The sequence below is a fragment of the Entamoeba invadens genome (genome assembly GCF_000330505.1).
Source record: "Entamoeba invadens IP1 unplaced genomic scaffold scaff_1105074725293, whole genome shotgun sequence".
In the NCBI taxonomy this organism is placed as follows: domain Eukaryota; phylum Evosea; order Mastigamoebida; family Endamoebidae; genus Entamoeba; species Entamoeba invadens.
Window position 1 is genome coordinate 94,822 of NW_004191722.1, and position 14,969 is coordinate 109,790.

The 14,969-nt window shown below is 32.2% G+C and overlaps 10 protein-coding genes across 10 annotated transcripts; 5 read left to right on the forward strand and 5 right to left on the reverse strand.

Annotated features, from left to right (window-relative positions):
• Nucleotides 1-113: 113 nt before the first annotated feature.
• EIN_064790 (adenylate kinase, putative) lies at nt 114-698 on the reverse strand (the record flags this gene model as incomplete). Its single annotated transcript, XM_004183542.1, has 1 exon — nt 114-698. One exon carries the CDS (start codon nt 696-698, stop codon nt 114-116), a length of 585 nt encoding a protein of 194 aa, XP_004183590.1.
• A 2,723-nt stretch (nt 699-3,421) lies between these two features.
• Nucleotides 3,422-3,988, forward strand: EIN_064800 (hypothetical protein; the record flags this gene model as incomplete). Its single annotated transcript, XM_004183543.1, has 1 exon — nt 3,422-3,988. One exon carries the CDS (start codon nt 3,422-3,424, stop codon nt 3,986-3,988), a length of 567 nt encoding a protein of 188 aa, XP_004183591.1.
• A 1,154-nt stretch (nt 3,989-5,142) lies between these two features.
• EIN_064810 (NADP-dependent alcohol dehydrogenase, putative) lies at nt 5,143-6,168 on the reverse strand (the record flags this gene model as incomplete). The annotated part of the gene is made up of 1 exon (XM_004183544.1): nt 5,143-6,168. One exon carries the CDS (start codon nt 6,166-6,168, stop codon nt 5,143-5,145), a length of 1,026 nt encoding a protein of 341 aa, XP_004183592.1.
• Nucleotides 6,169-6,593: 425 nt separating this feature from the next.
• On the reverse strand, nt 6,594-7,241 carry EIN_064820 (hypothetical protein; the record flags this gene model as incomplete). Its single annotated transcript, XM_004183545.1, has 1 exon — nt 6,594-7,241. One exon carries the CDS (start codon nt 7,239-7,241, stop codon nt 6,594-6,596), a length of 648 nt encoding a protein of 215 aa, XP_004183593.1.
• An 850-nt stretch (nt 7,242-8,091) lies between these two features.
• EIN_064830 (hypothetical protein) lies at nt 8,092-8,631 on the forward strand (the record flags this gene model as incomplete). The annotated part of the gene is made up of 1 exon (XM_004183546.1): nt 8,092-8,631. The coding sequence occupies one exon, from the start codon at nt 8,092-8,094 to the stop codon at nt 8,629-8,631; it is 540 nt and encodes a 179-aa protein (XP_004183594.1).
• A 501-nt stretch (nt 8,632-9,132) lies between these two features.
• On the forward strand, nt 9,133-9,549 carry EIN_064840 (small heat-shock protein, putative; the record flags this gene model as incomplete). Its single annotated transcript, XM_004183547.1, has 1 exon — nt 9,133-9,549. The coding sequence occupies one exon, from the start codon at nt 9,133-9,135 to the stop codon at nt 9,547-9,549; it is 417 nt and encodes a 138-aa protein (XP_004183595.1).
• Nucleotides 9,550-9,635: 86 nt separating this feature from the next.
• On the forward strand, nt 9,636-10,172 carry EIN_064850 (hypothetical protein; the record flags this gene model as incomplete). The annotated part of the gene is made up of 1 exon (XM_004183548.1): nt 9,636-10,172. The coding sequence occupies one exon, from the start codon at nt 9,636-9,638 to the stop codon at nt 10,170-10,172; it is 537 nt and encodes a 178-aa protein (XP_004183596.1).
• A 135-nt stretch (nt 10,173-10,307) lies between these two features.
• EIN_064860 (hypothetical protein) lies at nt 10,308-10,766 on the forward strand (the record flags this gene model as incomplete). Its single annotated transcript, XM_004183549.1, has 1 exon — nt 10,308-10,766. One exon carries the CDS (start codon nt 10,308-10,310, stop codon nt 10,764-10,766), a length of 459 nt encoding a protein of 152 aa, XP_004183597.1.
• A 656-nt stretch (nt 10,767-11,422) lies between these two features.
• On the reverse strand, nt 11,423-13,047 carry EIN_064870 (hypothetical protein; the record flags this gene model as incomplete). The annotated part of the gene is made up of 2 exons (XM_004183550.1): nt 11,423-12,298; nt 12,340-13,047. The coding sequence occupies 2 exons, from the start codon at nt 13,045-13,047 to the stop codon at nt 11,423-11,425; spliced, it is 1,584 nt and encodes a 527-aa protein (XP_004183598.1).
• A 254-nt stretch (nt 13,048-13,301) lies between these two features.
• On the reverse strand, nt 13,302-13,610 carry EIN_064880 (hypothetical protein; the record flags this gene model as incomplete). Its single annotated transcript, XM_004183551.1, has 1 exon — nt 13,302-13,610. One exon carries the CDS (start codon nt 13,608-13,610, stop codon nt 13,302-13,304), a length of 309 nt encoding a protein of 102 aa, XP_004183599.1.
• Between the last annotated feature and the right edge of the window lie 1,359 nt (nt 13,611-14,969).

The window sequence follows — 14,969 nt, forward strand, 5'->3', positions numbered from 1 at the left end:
TATAAGAGTATTATATTAGTAAATATACTATATGATAATTATAATTATACTATATATTATAATAAAATAATAACTGGTATCCAAAACTAACAACTAAATACCTGAAAATAAATTTAGTGTAAGTCAATCTTCTTGAAGACTGAAGTAATATCCTCAAAGACCTCGCGAATAGTTCCTAAGTTTTCGATACCGTAGTATGGGACTTTTCTTTCTTTAACGGCTTTAATGATGCTGTCACTTTGTTCGTGGTAGACTTCAAGTCTCTTTTTTGCAGCGTCTGCATTGTCATCAGCTCTGCCGCTTGTCTTTCCTCTTGAAAGAATTCTTTCAGTCATCACATTGTCTGGGATTTCCAAGTTGACGACGATGAGTTTCGCGTTGTACAATTTGGCTTGTTCGGTAAGGTGGTCGAGTTGATCAAGAGTCCTTGGGTATCCGTCAAAGACAATAACCTCTTTAGTGTTCTCCTTGATGAATTTGTCGAGCATCTCGGCGATGATTTCGGACGAGACTAATTGCCCGTTGGCGATGATCGATTTCACTTTAAGACCAATTTCACTCTCGGCCTTGATCTCCGCTCGCAATATGTCACCAGTCGAGATGTGGACTGAGGAATGAAGGTACTTCACTACATTGTCGCATTGTGTCCCTTTTCCAGCACCGGGTCCGCCCATCATCAATAAGAAAACTTTGGCCATTCTTTGTGTTTGTTTCGATCTCTTTTGGTTTAAATAGTTTGAGGTCAACGCTCAAAGTAGCGCGGCATTCTTTGATAGAGTCGTTTTCTTATTTGTTGTGTATGTGGTTTATTATAGTTTATTGGTAAAATATATTATTTGTATAGAATTTGTCAAAACTTGAAAACAAGAAAAAAGAATGTGCGCTAGGGTTATCCTTTCAAGGAATAACAAAGAGAAAAAATTGAATTGAGCATGCTGCTGCCAGATTGACCAATTTCATGTTGTTATCACGTAAATTCAAACAAAAACGAACGATTTGATTTGTACTGAAAACAAGAACAGTCGGCAAGTTTTTATTATTTAACAATGACACACCCGCCTATTACCTGAAATTTTTAACTTTACTTCGTGGAGAAAAAACAAAGGTTTGGTAATAATTTTATTAGGTCAGCCACCCATCATTTAGGCGAAATAAATATTTAGTTAAAATAAATGTGATACAATTACATTTAACTTTGAATAACAGTAAAAACCGAGAAATAATATAATAATTTTTTTAAACCCAAAAAGGTGTGAAAATTCTTGTTCAATTCAAATTGGTGCTTTTACACATGAGTTCGTTACACTAAATAGTGTATACCATAATACATCTCAAGTAGTTTTTCAAAGTATAATAATTAATTGAAATGTATTTGTCTTTAATTATTGTTAATAAAACTACTTTTGAATAAGAAAAAGTCGATGAATTAGAAATTTAAATATACGACATATTCCATTAAAAATTTTATTAAAAAAAGGTCGCATTTTTGTTTTATGAGTATTGTGAATTATTGATGTCACACTTGGTAATAAGCATTGTGAGTTGATTCAAAACAAAATATAAAAAAGGAGATTGAATAATTAATAAATTAATGTCTTATTTGAACAATGTGTTTGTTAAGCATTAGAAATGATAAGAGATGCACTTGTAGTTGGATATTACATCTTTTTAATGATGAAAATGTTGGTTTGACAAAAAGTTTTAAAATTAAACCATACAAAATACACATGTCAAGACAAGTAAATAAATTCAATTATAACTAATCAATCGGTAAAGAATCCATATTTAACTATTGTGTTTGTTTCACAACTTTAGTTATGAATAAATTCCCAACTTTATGACAAATTGTGAAAAGTCAAGATTTGTGAAATTCATTTAGAAGCTATTATTTGATAAAATAAATACTTTTTATTTATTCAAATTTGTTCAATAAAACTTACAATTAATAATTTTAAATTATAAAAAAAATATTTTTTTTCAAACAATAAAAGATCAAAAACGAAGAAAATTCTTTATGCCAATATTTTAAAACTTAATTTAAGTTTATTACAACAGAATTTTTTGATTAATTATTTTTAACTAATTTAAATTGTTTTTTCCAATATATTATTGATTGTGAATATTTTTATTAAGAAAAAAACTATTTATGAAATGGTTCGTTTAATCTTTGTAGTGTTAGTATAATACAAATTCCATTATTTATCCAATACTCGATATTAATCCACTTATTATATACAATTGACATTGGACTTTTCAAATATAACACTATTTGTTTCATCTATTGACAATTAAAAAGACTTTTTCAAAGTCAATCCGAAACTTTTTTTCCAATAAAAAATAACACTATTTCTGAAAGAAGACTAAGATGTAAAACTTGTTTAATTTTTACCACAATAATAATATCTATGAATAATATTTAAAAAATGTAAACAATTATTATAAATTGCGGTGTTAGATAAAACCATTATCGTCAGTAACAAAATTCCATACGATAAGAAAGAAGTTTAATTACTTTTTGCAATTATGAAATTCCTTCAATTTAATGGTTTATATTAAAATCCACAAGGAAGTCAACCCAACAACAAATATAATCAAATTGCTTGTGGATTGAAGAAGAAATATAATAATTGTCCAACAACTATTTTTGAACATAAAATGAATATTGTTTTATTGATATTCTTAAAACAAAAGGTAGAGTTCATTCAAATAATTTAAATATACACACTTTCCACACCAAAAAAGTGTAAAATTTATGCAATTTATTCAATGTCTTTTTGAACAACAACATTAAAAAAGTAATGCCAATTTATTATACACAAAGCCAAGAAAGATGTTTATCGTAGTTTGTCAATAAACCAAAAACAAATCTTACTATTATAATAATATAATAAAAATAAATAGTATGATAAATATACTTATTATTTGGCATGTATGTTTTTGTTTACGAAAGTATTATTATTACATCTTGGCATATCAGACTATTTAGAATCGTGCAAATAAAGCAATTAAATAATATGATTTTTTCAAACTAATAAGCGGGTTTTTAAGTCAAACAAATCGAAATTGGTTACAAATAATAAAATAAAAATAGCATATCGAAAGTTTCTAGACAAATGATTATATTTTTGGTTCTCTAAAAGGTCTTGCGAAATGAAAAGGACGATAAAGTAGAGCAAATTTTGACCGTCATGGAAATCAAAAAGGTTGGTATAAAATGCGCATACAAAGACGAGAAACGAAGAAATTGGCGAATGGAGGTTTAGTTTTCAAAGCTAAATGAAAATTATGGTTTGTGGGGTGGGGGTGTTTGGGATAAAATAAAAATATCTTCTCGTATTGGTGCGAGCCAAAAAAGAAAATAAGACAGTGGAAATTAAATTAACTCTAAAGAAGTGAAGAAAATACTCAAACTATTTTTTTCATGACAAGAGCCCAAGACTCAGCTGGGGACAAACACGAAATCAACTTTAAGACGATACGAAACACACTCGTCTATCAACAAGGAGCTCTCGTTTCGCTATTGGTTCAACACATTCCTCTTTCTTTTAAAAAGCCGTTCAAAAAGGCAAAAGTTTTCGAGCAACTTTTGACATTAGATACTATAGGTGAAGGGGAAGCTTCAATTAACGTACCTTTATTTACTGAGAAACGATGTGAAGAACGTTTTAACTTTGAAATAAAAAATGGGGTTCTTCCAAAAACGGCAAAGAGGCGATTAGAGTCCAATAGGTTAACAGAGCCAGTTCAACTTCTCTGCGACTTACTTCGAGAATTTGGGTATTATTTAGAAATCGAGAAAAAGAGGGGGAGGAAAGATACGTTGAAAACCGAACATGTGACTTCCGTCTGGAAAGACGGGGCTTGTGTTCTTAACGAAGAGCAAATGATTGAAAAAGGAAAATATATGAATGGGTATGTCCTTGATTTGTTGGAGAAAAAAGAACCTGTAACAATTTACTTTGACTTAAAGGGAATCCATTCTCGATAACGTCTTGCATTCTCATTCTCTTTTTAGAGACATATGTGAAATTATTAAATTACTTCTTGTGTTTTTTGCATTTGAAAATATTCTTTTGGATCATCCTTTATTATTTGTACAATCATTTTAATAATGATGGTTTCTTTCAGTTATTTTACTTTGAAGACTAAACATACTACAATGGAATTGAATCCGTCCATAAATCCGCCTCTTATTAATAAGTCAACAAAAATCGAAAAAATAAATTCCAGTAAAAAGCTTGATTATATTTTTCGCAAGACACTTTTGAAACAAAACAAATGATCGAAGTTGCATTTTAAAATGAGAAGTCAACCAGACCAAGCCGGCTTCTCCAAACAGGAACAACTTATTGGTTATTACCAATAACTTATTTGTATCGAGAATGGGGTAGAGAATTCACTTTATAATGTTGGATATAAGATACATTCTATTTTAATAGCATGATAAATAACAACAGATACTAAATCAAAGCAAAAAAAAACAGTTTTATTCTTAGATAATGATTTCAAAAAACAGAGTTTTTTTATAAATAAAGTTAAAATAGATTTCGTTTTGAATGCCAATGGCAATCGGAAATTGATGGGAATTTGCACTAAGAACTCAACCATTAAAATTTATCGAGTAAACTCAAAGTAATTTCATTACTCCACAGAACTTATTTAATTCAATTAAACCCCCATTTTCCATTTGAAAGAAATGCAACTTTTGCGAAAATGGTGAGAAAACTTCATTATGGAAAAATGGATTTGTTGTTTTTAACTCCAAATTTGGTGTGAAATGTTTGTTAACTTGTTTTCTCGTCCCAATATTTGAATCTTCAAATACTCTTAATAAAGAATGTCGAAATTAATTTGTGCTTTTTGAAAACCATTTTCTTAAAACTTCAAAGTATAATTGTCGCATCTTCTTTATTAAATATAGTATATAATTACAAGAACGACTTGAGTTGTTCTGATGTGCTATATAACAGTGACAACACAAAAAACGCTGACAAAAAAAGCGCAAGATTTGTTTGTAAATTGTTTTCAAAGACATTTGTATTTATCTGTTTTAAGCAACAACGCCACTCAAGCAAATAAATCACTGTTGAAGAGCTACAAGAAGAAAATTACATCAACAAAGCCTGATGAAAAATATTCAACTCACTGAAAATCAATGCAAACCTTTATGCAGAACTCGGGCTTGTCCATGAAGAGCTTCATCGCAGCATCAAAGTCATCGAATTTAAACCGGTGTGTAATAAGCTTCATTGTTGATACCCTTCTTTCTTCGATCATTTTGATCAAATCGTCGCAGTGTGTTGCATCGACACCACCAGTCTTAAAAATGAGGTTCTTCCCATACATAAGTGGCAACTGAAATTTTTGGTCACTTTCATACATCGCGACTAATGACACCACACCATTTGGCCTCGCGATTTTCCAAGCCATTTCAAACGAGTCGTCACTCCCAGCATTTTCAATCACGCAGTCCACTCCCCTCCCGAAATTCAATTTTTTAATTTCCTCTTCGACATTGCACTGACGTGGGTTGAAAGTAAAGTCTGCAAAATCTTCCCTTTTTGCAAACGCAAGGTTCTCGTCTTTAATATCAATCCCAACAACCTTTGCTCCCAACATTTTTGCCATCAACATCGAGCACATCCCGACAGGTCCACACCCAATAACCGCGACAAAATCATTCTTTTTCACCTCCCCAAGTTCACACCCAAAAAATCCGCTCGACAAAATGTCTCCGACAAAGAGACAATCCAACTCAAACCCCTTTTGCACTTTATTTAGTGAGTGATCTCCATGCATCACTCTGACGTACTCTCCAAAGGTTCCGTTTTGTCGACACCCGAGTTCCCAACCACCATTTTCACAATTGTTGATATATCCATGTGTACAGTACCAACACTGCCCACAGTGTGTGATGCAGTTGATGCTCACCAAATCACCAACTGTAAATCTTTTAACAGCCCCGCCGACTGCAACAATTTCCCCAACACCTTCGTGCCCAAGTATTACACCTTCCTTTGCGCGTGGAACTTTCCCTTTTATGATGTGGAGGTCACTTCCACAAATGGACGCATAGTGCATTTTCACAATGACATCGGTTTCTGCTTGAATACCTGGTTTTTCGACGCTTATCAATGTAGTTCCGTTCCGCCATGCAAATCCTCTCATTCAATATTTTTAGTTTTTATATTATTTTCTTTTATTATAAGTATAATATATAAAAGTATAATAAAATGTTATTCAAATAATTTATTGAGTTTATTAACACATTATTATTTTTAATTTATAATATAAAAAACTATTTTTGTTGTATTAATTTAATTAAAAATAATACTAAATATTATTAATAATCGAATTGTTTTTTCTCCTTTATCAGTTGGTCAAGTTTTTATATTAAAAAAAAACAAATTAATACTTTTTAGTTCATTTTAATTAAAATAATAATAATTAATACTAAAAATATACAATCAATTTGTGAGATATTTAGAAGTAAAATTTTAATAATAAAAACCATTCTCAAAGCTAAACCCAACTTACACACACAATGACTTTGAAACCAAAATTTCAAAAGCAAATAGAATTTCCCTTGTTATCTAGTCCTCAAACGACAAAATTTTCGCCACAAAATTTTGGTTTCTCAGTACCTTTCTTTCTCTCATGACTGGTTCTGTCATAGCCAACTTGTTTTTACTTGGCGTCGCGTGGACAATTCCTGCCTTTCTTCTTGCTTCTGCCAGGTCCTCTGCGCTTTTCATCTCATCGAACGCGTGGAGTTCTCTTCTCCATTTGCGGACTTGTCCGTCCCATGATCTTTTCGAGCAAACCTGATTGATCTCTGGTGTTTTCGGGTCATTGAATTGGCGACTCTCATAAGGGACATAGTGGGTGTAGTTCTTATATCCTTCAGTAGCCTTCCCATAAGTGATTTGCTTTTCCCTTGCCTCGACCTTTCTACTGTCTGTTTCGATGATCGGGAGATGTTTCGAAGGGGTCTTGTATGGGATCTCTGCTCGTTCTTCTATAGCTACAATAGCTTCTAATGGTAAAGTGTATGGGATACTATTCTCTTTAGTACTTAATAGTTCTTGTATAGTATACGTCAACTGCTTACGAGTTCTATAGGGTTTAGCATTGACTTCAAATTGAATGGATCGACTTGGGATTGACTTAGCAGTTAATGTACGAGTGACATTGGGCGAAATGCTCTTGAATGCTTGGCGTGGTTGAGTTGAAAAACTCATCTCTTTTTCATATTAGAGTTACCCTATCTTTATTTATAGCAAAAAAAATTAGTTCTAGTTCGTTTTGATATATTTTTTTCTCTTTTCGCCTTTGACTTTTCGTCGACTTTCGAGATCCGCGGAGCCACCGCGAACCTTGAGAGCCAACGAGAGACTCGGGCACGCGGAAGTACTTACCGACATGATCGGTAAATACTTCCTCGGAGAGAGTCTGTGTAATTATAAGATCAATTTTGAAGATGATTGATCTGATCAACCCTCCTCCAACTTTGTTAGATTTTTGACTAAATCGTTGTCTTTTGAATTGGTTTTTGTGGCGTGACTACTTCCTTTTTCAAAACTTATAGTTAAAACAAAATTATAAATAAATTAATAAAGTTTAGTTTTTTAATGAGTAACAACAATTTTATGATGTTTTTTGTTCTTTTAAGGTTAAAAAAAACTATAATATATGTAATTAATGGGAAATTTCGGGATAATTACCGAAAACAATTATATTTATAGACAATTGAACGTGGACGAAATAAGTAAAAGTACCTAGATGCCTCTTCAAAAAGCGGAGTCTTTAAAGCCCAACTAATGAAATTGACTGAATAAAAATTGTTCTCAGAAACGCTGTGGATAATATTTAATTATTCGATTTTTATATAGACTCATGAAACATTTTAAACACCTTTTCTTACTTGATTACTTCCAAAAGGTGATCACCAAATAATTAAAAAAGTTCAGTCACACTATTTTATTCAGTACTATTTTAAGTCAATAATAAAATTGAAGTGAATGATTATCATTATTTGTAAACCCATTTTAAAATCGAAGAACTGAACTGAAATACATTAAACTCGGAAACATGTCAACACATAACGTTCGAGACTTTGAACACTGGAAAAATGGCGAACTAATTTATGACTCAGACAAAGACCCTTATACTATGCAATTTATTCAGAAAGTACTTTATGGACGTCACAACGTTGTCGTTCTTATTCAAACGACTGATTCCAATTTATTTGGTGTTTTCCACTCCTTCATCCCGACACAAGATGAAGTCAAAAATGGTCCCAAACAATACAACGAAACACCAAACGACGACAAAATGTTTTTGTTCTCCATCAAGCGACATGACGAAAGTCAATTCACTTTCAAAATTTTCAATAAGATGTTAAAACAAACGAAGTCTTCATTAGGGTTGTGCGCAACAGAAAAGGATGGACAGTACATTTATTGGATCGGCAATGCAATTTATCTCATTGGAAAAATTGGGGAGAAAAAGTCTCAGACGAATGTTTACATTCACCACTACTATGAGATGACTACCAACTCAGACCTCATCGGTTATTCCGAGCGAGAGAAGTGGTTTGGTGTTGATCGATTCTGTGTTATCCAGTTGTAGACTTTAAAATTCTGTTTCTATTTTTATTTTATATAATCCATTAGGCACATCGTACTTTGATTCCCTAACATTTTCAATAACATAAATGTTTTGTATCTTCTCACTCTAAAATAATAGTTTTTGAGGATAAGACTTTGGCCCACAAGTGTGGATTCTCTTCTTTTTTTTATTATTTCTGAATTAACTATATTCTAATAGTATTTTTATTATATTTCAATGATATACTGCTTCTATAAATTTAGTTATGTCGATATAAAAGTAATGGGCAATTGATCACAGTAATTGGTGACGTGTACGAATTAAATAGTTTCGTGTTTAAGATTCATTACCAACGATGAACAAATACAATTTATTGTTAATTTATAGTAAATTAATAGTTAAGAGAATAATAGTTTACCGGTATATAAATATATAACACGTGTCTGCCAAAAGGAAGCGAACTTGATTTAGGATGTCGTCAAGAAACTGTATTTAAAGAAAAGATATAACTGACTTTTTAGTATGAGCAGCGCACTTGTGAAGCCATCTTTTTTTAACCCATACATCGACTTCAAGAAAAACCAACGCATCTTTGTCGACCCTACAGGAACGGGGCACTGGGAACCAGAAGTTTGGGAACCGCCTTGCGAACTTTTAGAACAACCGACGGGGTATAAATTGAAAATGGAAATCCCTGGTGTTGATAAGAAGTCGCTGAGTGTCAAATACGCGAACAACTGGATAGTCATTTGCGGGTCAAGACAACTTGAAGGGAAACTTGAGTTCACTGAGTTCTTGTATGGGAATTTCAGAAGGGAAATCCCATTGCCGGCAGATGTGGATGGGGCCAAATTAAAAGCACAATATCATGATGGGACACTCATCGTTAATATTCCGAGAGCATCTCCGATGGGATGGGTCAAGGTGGATGTTAATTAAGGAACATCCCAATTTAATTGAAATCTATAAGTTATAGATTATTTGTTATTCTTTTATACTAAACCAATACTAACTTCAAATTTCAAATGGAAGTGCTTGGGGAGTATACGTCGCTTATTGAAAATTGGACACGTCTCCGAGTGAAAGAAATCTTATATGACTCTTACAAAGAAGATATGACACCAAAGGAGATCGACGAGAAAATAGTCTTTCACCGCCAAGTTATTCTTTTGGTACAAACAGAAACCCACTTGTTTGGTTCGTTCATTGGAACGGTTATCCCACACCCAGAAGAAACACGTTCGACGGCAATAGAAAGCGATTCAAAACACTTCATCTTTTCACTGCAAAATAAATTGAACCGACCAATGCGATTTGAACCGGGATTCAACGAAGAGTTCACTTCACTGTTTGTGTATGGTCTTTTCAATAAGAGAAATGTGGTGTCGTGCCCAAACGCGTTTTTCATTAATGTTGGTACCAACTCGTATGTCACTAAGAAGTGTTTTGATTACTACTTGGACCCAGAAAACGTCGGAGCAGAAATCTTTGCCGATACAGTTCTTCCAAAAAGATTTGCTGTCAAGCGACTTCTATTCATTCAAATGACTGATGAAGAATAAGTAATTGTGAAACCATTGTTTATAAATTTGTCTTTTAATATTTCAACTAATAATTTAACTATTTTGAAATTGATATAAATACAATGCTTTGTTTTGAAAAACACCGAATTAATAACGTCAACTCAATATATTTAAATGAGTAAATTGGATGGGTACCATATAATGGTGGTTTCTCAGTACTTTATAAAAGTACAAGACTTCATTACTGTTGAAAGTGTTTGTAAAAGTATAGGGAACATGGGGAAGTTCCACTTCAACCCACTCCCTCTCACTTTAAAAACTGTAAAGTACTTTTCTAATATCGAGACATTATACATTTGGAAAAAAGAAGACGAGAATTTTGGGAATCCGATTATAAAAGGATTATTAACTGATGTGATGAGTAAAATCAAACATGGGTTCAAATATTATAAGGAGTTTTACCAAATATTAGTGTGGTATGAAGTCGACTATTTCACTGTAAACAATAATTGTAACAGAAACATTATATTTAAAAATGTTGTGTTTACTGAACGAGATAAAAACATAATTGGAAAGAATATAACAAGATGTGTAAGACCTTTGGTGGCGACGGTTTTAATTGTCGCTATTTAGAAGAAATGACAATACCACCAAGTGTCACAAAAATTGGTAAAAATTGTTTTTATGGCTGTGTCAATTTAAGTAGTGTTTTAATTCCTCGAAGGGTAACTTATTTAGACGAACGTGGTTTTTGCGCTTGTTCGCGTTTGAAAATTGTAACAATACCACAATGTGTTAAATATATTGAAAGTGAATGTTTCTATGCTTGCGAAGCTTTGAGTGAGATTAATATACCTCCAAATGTGACATTCATTGGTAGAGGCTGTTTTTCCAATTGTCATAATTTGAGTAGTGTAACATTGCCAGACAATTTAAAAACATTGAATGATGACTGTTTTTATCAGTGCAGTAAATTAACTTGGGTTACAATACCAACTACTATTGTGTCAATTGGTGGTTCGTGTTTTACAGGTGTACCAACCTACACAATTTAATACTTCCGTCATGTGTCACATCAATTGGAAATTACTGTTTCTACGGATGCAAAAGTTTGAGTAGTGTTACAGTACCAAAGAGTCTTGTGTCTGTTGGCAACTATGGTTTTGATCTTCAACTTCCAATCCATCACGAAAAATAATAATTATTATAGTATATAATTACTATTGTAATATTATAGTAAAACTCTAACTAACAACAAAGAACTTAACAAAAACTGAATTTTAACCGACTTATTCAAAATACTTTCCTTTGAAAAGTAAAACAAATGAAGCTGTAATGAACGCCATTGTTGTGACGACCCCGACTACACACATGATGATATCAGACAATTTTCTTGTTTTATAAAAAGAGAGTCTCAACGTCTTCCAGTCGCTTTCAGTCCACGCGTCTCCAGAGTTTCCTCTAATTTGATTTTTGTCTGTGTCGATGTCACTTCCATGTGTTGGTAAGTACTGAACTGTTCCATTGTTGACTTCGCAGTCTCCTTCACAATGATTCAATGTCACAATATATTTCAAATAGTCTGAGAGAGCTTTGCTTCGTGCAGTAATTCTTTCGTCTCCATATATAGAAGAGTATGAATTGCCATTCCCTTTAATAACGCCAATTGTTTCATTGAAATACTCGCACGTCATGTCTTCTGCGAAACAGGAATACAGCTCGTCAAATATAGAACAGTTGTATTCAACTGTGTTGTCTTTTTCAAAAGTCTCGTAATTTGTCTCAAAGAGTGTTTCCATCAAGACTCTCGATATCGTTTTCACGTTGTCACACAGCTCTTCTATTTTCTCTATAACATCTCGATGTGTACCAACCTTCCCTTTATATACTTCTAAGTGATCTGCAAAATGATACTTCACCCCATTCTTGAATGAATCTAGTGGGCTTTCTGGTGGGGTTAAAGTCACTTTTTCGAGTCTTTCCACAGTTGGAATATCATGTTGTGTGTACACATACACCTTTCCCTCAGTCAACCCTAAATGTCCAAAATTGTAAATCGCGTCGTATGAATCGTTTGTTGAGGAAAATAGTCTGGACCCCATATGCCCAAATGTCTCGTCTTCAAACAGTGCAAATTCGACACTGATATTTGACTTCTTCATCAACTATTAATGAGTGTTTTACTCTTAAAGACATTAAAACAAACGGGTTTAAGTGTCTGCATGACGGAGAGTAATGTGACTTCACCACTCAACACTTGTTCATTGGCAGGTGTCGTCTCTCTAAATAAACTCACCCCATCAAGCTGAGCAGTTAGTAATATCTTTTTACTTCTTGTCGTGTTATCAAGTTTGCCATACAACGTCTGCCCACCAATCGGTTTGCACATCCCACGTCTTAAACATGTCTCGGAGTTGACGTCCGAGTTCATTGCCGCCTCAATTTGTAGATGTGAACCTTCGCTAGCAAAGTAATCGACACTGGCTGTTGTATAGAAAATGGGGAAGTCCCATAATTTCCACGCCGAGTTATCCCCGTCTGGGTTGAAACTTGTTTGTTTATCTTGCGAGGTGATATTGCCTTCCGATTTGTACGCGACAACTCCAACTACCTTTTTTGACCCAAACAATTCCAAATTCTTTGCGTTTAATATGTTGTCGGGAATAACTACAACTACTTCCGTCTCTTCACCACTCGACCAACCATTCACTTCTTCTTGTGCATTCAATCGGTGACACTTCCCTCTTACTACACCTTTTTTGCTATACGCTCCAATCATTTCGTTGTTGTTCAATAACATGAACGCACCAGAACTATCAACAGTTGTTGTCAACAAGGACTTTACTGTTTTCAGTCTGTTCTTCGAGAGATCCGACGCGTGACAAAAACATAAAACTAGAGCAAATAGTATCATCTTTGAATTTTTTAGTTTACTTTTATTGTTAAATTATGACTTACTATAATTTAACTATACTAAAATTTTTCACTATTTTTTTTCTTTTTTTCGTTTTCTGTAGTTTATTAATAGTATAGTATAGTATAATATTATATTATATTATATTATATTATATTATATTATATTATATTATATTATATTATATTATATTATATTATATTATATTATATTATATAAAACTATAATGATTGAAACCAAAACACCGAGTTAATTTACATAGAAGACAATGTTGCAACTTCTGGAAGAGGCGGATGGTCTCTTCTTCCGAAAAGAAAATCAATTGGGATACCCTTATCATTTGAAATGTTTGGAGGTTCTTCCATGATTTTAATGATTTCAAAATTTGATTCCAAAGTGAGTGGGGTGTTGGCGGATGAAACATCTTCGCTTGGAATGTCTAAAAGAGTTGGGGATTGTGAAGCGGAAATGACTGTGCGTTGCGCGACAAAGCGTCTACATGAAATTTTCGAGCATATTACGTCTGTTGTGTAATATCGTGGAGATCTTTCTGCTGTTTGCATTGAATCGATTGTAAAGTTTCAACAGTTCTTAAATGTTGTGAATGGAGGGGTAGCTCGGAATTCACTAATTAGATGCATTTCTTTTAGTTCAAAAACAATAAATGTTTAGTTATAATGGTTTTTGCAAAAAATGAACTGATTCAAAATGCTGCATTTTAGTTTTGGTCCTTATATTATATAACAATAATATATATACTATAAAATATAATTACAAAGAACACTGTTCTGTTAATTATTGAGTAAGTATAGTAACTATTTCTATTTATAGAATTCATTTTTTTTTACAAAACAAAAGAAAGGTAAAATTACCGAAATCTCTCGATTTTATTTATAAAAAAACGGGAAAAACATGTCAAGAAAATAATTAATTATCAATTTGTTAAATATGGACTTATCAAAAAAAATTCACTTTTCTAAGTTCAGTCTATATCAATTATTATTATTATTGGACAATAATTAATATAATATTTCGGGAAAATCATAAAACCATCTTATTGTTTCATTTTTTTTCACATTTACTTAATGCCCGTTATTTACATTAAATTTGAGCCATTTTTCAATAAAATGGATTTGAGACCACACTTTATTGTTTTTTATTATCAATGTTTTTTTAATGCCACTTTAGTTTAATTAAATTCAACTAATTTAAGTATAATACTTCACTTTCATGAAAATGGTTGATCACGATTTATTAAAAAATTTTCTATGGAAACTTGGGGAAAGTGAACTTGACTTCATTTGTTCGAAAACAGAAAACAGCAAAATCTGAAAGAGTAGCTAAAAGTGGCACAGAACCCGATATTTTTGAATAAATTATCCTAAATTAATCATATTCACAATTCAATGGTTTTCTATTTTTATTCAAAAACCTCTAATTTTAATTTGGGGTAAAAATATCAATTAAAACAAAATATTACAGTACCAAACATTTACTAGTAATAATCAATCTGTTTATCTTTCATTCAATAATAGTTTTGATGAAGTTTTACAAAATACGCAATGTTTCTTACCATTTCTTTGCTTTCATTAAAAAGTTTTGTTCATCAAAAAAAAACAAACGACACTATTTTTCGGTAAGCTTCATTTTTTTTTACAAAATATAACCTTCATTTATGGTCTTCATTAAATATTCATTTTTTAACACACTTCTGTTTTCGAAATGCCATTTTATATACTAAAACTATTTCGTATCTTAACTTTTTAAACTTTAGTTTCAAAATGTTACACTATTCGAACTGCCACCCCAAATCAATAAAGTCCTCGGTGATTCTTATCGCATATTTTGTACCAGACAAAAATCTTACTCATTAGAATTATCACCGATATGTTATTTCCTTAACATATTTTAACGCCAACTAT